At 38.3% G+C, this 5,844-nt stretch overlaps 1 protein-coding gene across 1 annotated transcript in view; it reads right to left on the bottom strand.

Moving 5' to 3' along the window:
- The window catches only part of LOC116673714 (midkine-B), a gene marked incomplete at its 5' end in the record, with an annotated part of 6,172 nt that extends 3,958 nt beyond the window's left edge, over positions 1 to 2,214 (bottom strand). The window contains 2 exon segments of the mRNA XM_032505949.1: positions 244 to 411; positions 2,135 to 2,214. Coding sequence (XP_032361840.1) covers positions 244 to 411; positions 2,135 to 2,214 — 248 coding nt within the window.
- Positions 2,215 to 5,844: the final 3,630 nt, after the last annotated feature.

The raw sequence follows: 5,844 nt of genomic DNA, 5'->3' as shown, positions 1-5,844 counted from the left end.
CTGCACTGGATAGCATCATATGTTACATGTGTGTGATGTTGTTTTTTACCGCCTCTGTATTCCCTGTGGAGTCACTCAGTCGATGGAAAATGGAACAAAAGTTTGCATTCCTTGTACTAAGTTGTGTTGCAGATTGCTTTACCTTCCCAATTTCACCAGCAATGTATCCATCCATCTAATCTCTAAAGGTCCAATGGAGCAGTACCATGTGTGTCTGTGCATGTGTACGTGTGTGTGTGTTACCTCCAAAGTCTTTTTTCCAGTTGCAAGGTACTCTGCATTTCATCTTCTTGCTCTGCTGGTCACATGACCCCTCCCTAAACCCTGCTCCACAGTCCCCGTTGCTAGGGACACAGTTGCCATAGCGCCATTCAGTGCATTCTGACCCGGACTGGGAAGGTTTGTTTTTCTCTGAGGATAGAATAAAGATTTATTTATTTACTGGTTATTTCAGACAAGCATAGTTTCCATATTAATACAACATGTAATCCACAAATTAAGTCTGCTGGACATTGCCTGTGTGAATAAAGCAAGAGGGTGTTCAGTGACATGCACTTGAGCAGCAAGGTCCAAATATAGAAGTGTCCATATGAATTATAATTTATTTTAATGTATTTGTCAACACATAGGTGACTGGCTGATGCTGTAAAGTATTTGAAAAAACTATGCATCAACCTCCACTGTGCCGATGACTCATAACATTTGAAAAAATTGCTTGATTTATTTCGACTTTTAGTCCCTTTTAACTTTTCATAGACAACAGACCAGTTAGTGTCTGAATTAAACAAATGAAAAGTAGCATTTAGGAAGCTTTAGAGGTGTTGGTGGGTGTATTTCTGAGCCGTTTCCCCTGGATTCCAGTCTTTATGCCAAGCCAAGCTAACCACGTTGTTATTACAACTCTACACACACAGAGAGTGTGTTCGTCTTCTTATGTCACACTCAAAAAGAAAGCAAATAAGCATTTCCAAATGTTGAACTATTCCTTTAAAACGTGGTGCGTTGCTTAGACGTTTTTAGGGCAGAAGTAAACCAACCCTAGAGCTTAAAAGCAGCTCAGCAAGAGCGTAGCTGAAAGTCTGAGCAGATGGAAGTTCTCGACATCATTACTCCACTAACTCTGCTGTATGTGGATGTGCATCCATCTTTTTAAATATTATTTTTGGGGCATTTCTGCCTTTATTTGACAGGACAGCTAGGTGAGAAGGGGAGAGAGAGGGGGAAGACGTGCAGGAAATTGTCACAGGTCAGATTCAAACCCTGGACCTCTGCATCAAGGCATTAACCTTGAAATATATGTGCGCCTGCTCTACCCACTGTTCCAACCCGGCCACCATTATTGGTATAACTTGAAGCTTTTGACAGGGGCCTTATTCACATTTAGGAGGAAAAAGTTGAATAGAAAACCAGTTTTGGACACTAAATCTTGAAAAAAAGAGTTCCTTTTTGCAAATTTTGGAACATGAGACCATTTGTTCTAACAATAAACAGTAAATACAGATATATACAGTATGTGTACATCTATAAATGTAATCAATGCCCTCATTTCCACTGTGAATGGCTGTAAATCCCAAACGAATTTAAAAGACAACTCCACTCAAATTAAATGCATTATAAATAGGCTATGTTGTATGCTTCCTCATAATGCAGAAATACAATTAAAAAAAAAAAATGAAATTTGATAGGGGCGTTATACACACTTAGGTGGCAAAAGTTGAATAGAAAACCAGCTTGGGGTACTAAATCTTTAAAAAAGAGTTAATTTTTGCAATTTTTGGAAAATGACGCCATTTTTTTTCCTATGTTCCCATAACAACAACCCTATTAGGGGGCAGTATACATATACGCATATAAATACAGATATATACAGTGTATACACACATATATATGTAATCAATGCCTTCAGCTCCACTGTAAATAGCTGTAAATCCCAAATGAATTTAAAGGACAAGTCAATGTTATATGCTTCATCATAAGGCAAAATTACAAGTTAGAAATCCCGGAAAAAAAATCTGAAAAATGTACAGTAGGCTTCCACAATCAATATTTGCAATACATTTGGATTACAGAAACATATGATGTATCGTAACAGGGAATGGAATGGAGGGAGAGAAAGAGAGAGAGAGAATCTTGCCTTTCTTGTTCTTCCCTCCAGCTACACTTTTGACAGTGATGAGAGTAACTAACAGCATCAGCAGCAGCGCAGCCCTCATCCTGTACAAACACACAGCAGAGAGAAAATCAACATTAAAAAGGTTCACATACATCACAACTGGTAAACCATTAAATGTTGACCCTCAGCCCAGGGTTATTTCATGGGAAATCATTATCTGCTCCTCTCACCACACCATAACAGCTCATAACAACCCGACAGGGGACTTCAGAACACGGGCTGTCTTTTTACAAGCCAACAAGCACATCAATTGTTTTCCTAATCCTAAATGTGAAGTGAAAATGTCAGGATTGTGGTACAGAGTGTACACAGCTGGTTCATGAGAACAGTCTGGATAAAGTATGCTTTTACAAACAGACTGTTCACACTCAAGTATGCTCAGAGATGGTTCAAAAATATTCCAGAGCATCTTTGGTATGCCCAAGCAAGCATGTTACTGCATTACATGACTGTATCACATGCCAGCGGCTCTCACATCTTCTATCAGTGGGTAATAGAGGCAATAGTGGGCAATATATCTCCTGCAATGCATACGATACAATCCAATAAATCATGACAAAATGATCATAAAAAGCATCACATTCACCAGTGGTCAGCATTCAGGGACAAATAGACATATTGCTATAAAATGTAATTCACTTCTGTCATATTTCTAGAAAATCTTCTTTATTGAAACAGCAGACCAGCAGAAGATGCAAGTTTTTTTTCAATCCACTTAACTCTTTTAGCTTTAAGCAAAGACTTCAAGCGTGCCAAGAGACATCATTAACTATTCCAAGCTTTGCCTCACTAGCCAGTAAGATCCAATATCTACTGACTGACCCCGAGGCCTTAGTGTTAGGGTGATCTGATTCACAACACATGAGCACACAAGTCAACAGCATAACTAGAAATAAACTTTCATCTCAACAACACAGGATTTACAGTGTAGGTACACTCAATTAAAGCCAACAGGACATTGACAAAAAAAAACAAAATTGTGTAGGTCATCTTGCTTTCAGAATTTTTCAGAGAGCATTATTCAACAGGCAGCACTTTAAGCCCCTCAAATATTGCCCTACAAAGAAAATCTACTGGGACTTAAAACACAGCCCTGGGGTGCTCCAGTGTTAAGGATGAGGGTGATAGAGCGCTGTCCGCCCACCCTCAGCACCTGTGGTCTGCCTGTAATCCATTTTATCACTACAGAGAAGGTGATTGACATTGGGTGGTAGTTATTTAGGGGGTTGGTCTTGTTTTCTTGGGCACAGGAATCATAGTTTAAGACTTCTTGAAGCCAAGACAGACTGAGCCAGTCGACGTGTTGAATATTATTGTGAATATAGGTGCTAGTTGCTCAAAATTTATGCTAGATGCTTCAAAGGCCTCCTGATGTCATGCTCAGAAAGGGAGATGGGTTGTTAGAGGTGGACCCACACATCAATTAACATCTATATATAATATATATATATATATACAGTGGCTTGAATAAGATTACAAACCAATGCTAAAGTTGATAAAAAAAGGAATAAAAAAACTCTTTTAGAAATTGATCTAAATGCCTTTTAAGGACACCAATTTCTTTTTTGTGAATGAATAATGTATTCATAATGTAATGCCTCTATGGGAATTTAACATAGGGGTGTGTATACTTATGCCCCCTGTATTTTAAGGAAGAACATTTATTTATTCATGATACATTATTTCAATCAGAGAAAATTGGTGTCGTTAAAGGTTGGATTTTCGTGCATTTTTTTGAATTGAGGCATTAAGATCAATTTCCAAAAGATGGTTTTTATTCCTCTTTTTAATCAACTTTAGCATGGGTGTGTAAACTTATTCTAGCCACTGTATACAGTATTAGCCATATACAGCTATGAGCTGAATGCTTTGTCAAAAAAACAAGTAAGTGAACCTGATAAAAAAATGTTTTTCCAAACTGCATGCAGTGTACTAATAAACAGTTTAAACCTGTTCTATGAACTTGTTCAATCTGTTTATAATAATAATAATAATAATGTCTACTTTATTAATCCCACAAGGGGAAATTACAATTTACGCTCTGTTGTTATTACACACAGGCCTGAATTACACACACATGCTTGGTAGCTACACATGCACTAAATGGAGAGATGTCAGAGTGGGGGTTGAACCGCCTCAACATCTACAAAATGCACATGTGCAATGTCTGTGTCCTTATGTAAAGCTCCAAACATTTTTTTTATTTTTTTTTATTTCAGTTTTTCTCCTTTTAAGTCATTAACACACAGCACAGGCAACACTGGTGGAGCATGATAGAGTGGATGTTTCAAGAACCAGCCAGGCTGCAATTATGCACTGCTGCTCTAATAACCTGTCCAGGGACTGGAGTTGAAAAGCACTGCAGCAGCATCCCATGAGAGAGCCATTCCAAGCTTTTACACGACCAACCAGCGGTAGTAGCAACAAGGGAAAAAAAAAAAACGCTATTCATGGCAATAAAGAACTTGATAACTATCCAGCCGGCTCATTTTCTGTAACCAGCCAAAACATGCTGGGTGGAATTAGCAAGTTAGCTAACTAACTATCAAGCTATTAAACAAGCTACCAAACAAGCTAGGTAAATAATCGCTAACATAAAGGGATTCATGGAAAGAAATTAATTTTTTTGTCATGACTAGCCACTTTGTAAGTAATTGAAATATTACAGTCTAATTTGTATGAGAGAAAATAACTTGTGTATGTGGCACGCAGTGGACCAAACCACTGGGAGGCAAGGAAAAGGGGGGGCCCAAGATGTTTTTGAACTTTTGGACTCAATTTTTGCCCTGTTTCTATTTTTTTATTCTACTTACAGCAGGGGTCATAAACTACATTTTTCCAAGGGCCAGGATATCTATAAGCAGACACTCTGGGGGCCAGATTCTCAAACAAAGAAAAAGTGTGTACATTTACCTAATACGCCTTGATATTTTAACTTTCTTATAAATTAATGCAGTATTTTTTACATTTAATAGTGTGAATATACTCCTTAAAAAACATGATAAATAGGCTTAACTAGAAAATGATCTGAGGGACTGAGGGACTGAGGGACTTTAACCATCACTGAAGAGTGATGGTTAAAGTCTTTGATTGCGGAAATATTGTAGTATGCAGTGTTCTGATTGGTCAAAAATGCTTTCAAGAAGAAAGACCTGTCGTCAGGCAAAAATGTCTAAAAGGTATGAAGCATGATCTGATAAAAGGCTACGTATTTGTTTCGCTGACTTTCGGTAAACTTGCATGCCTCATTTGCAATGCAACGATCGCTGTTGCAAAGGAATACAACCGGCATCATAATTAAGAATGGAGAATGCAAACATGACGATTATGTCATTCACGTGCATATTAAGTTGCCACATGGATTTGTTTTGGTCTTATAATACATCGATGGATTTACCGCTCCAGCCAACACATTCTCACTCCCATCTTGTAAAATACAGACGCTTGGTGCCTTTGTTATTAAATGTAAATGTGCTGTATTTATATAGCGCTTTTCTAGTCTTAACGACTACTCAAAGCGCTTTTACATCATACAGGATACATTCACCATTCACACACTGTGGCCGAGGCTGCCGTACAAGGTGCCACCTGCTCATCAGATAAACACTCACACACACATTCACACACATTCACACTCCGATGCGCAGCATCAGGGGCAACTCAGGGTTCAG

The sequence above is a fragment of the Etheostoma spectabile genome, chromosome 24 (genome assembly GCF_008692095.1).
Source record: "Etheostoma spectabile isolate EspeVRDwgs_2016 chromosome 24, UIUC_Espe_1.0, whole genome shotgun sequence".
In the NCBI taxonomy this organism is placed as follows: domain Eukaryota; kingdom Metazoa; phylum Chordata; class Actinopteri; order Perciformes; family Percidae; genus Etheostoma; species Etheostoma spectabile.
The sequence above is the reverse complement of the archived record's forward strand: the minus strand, read 5'-3'. Positions and strand labels throughout refer to the sequence as shown.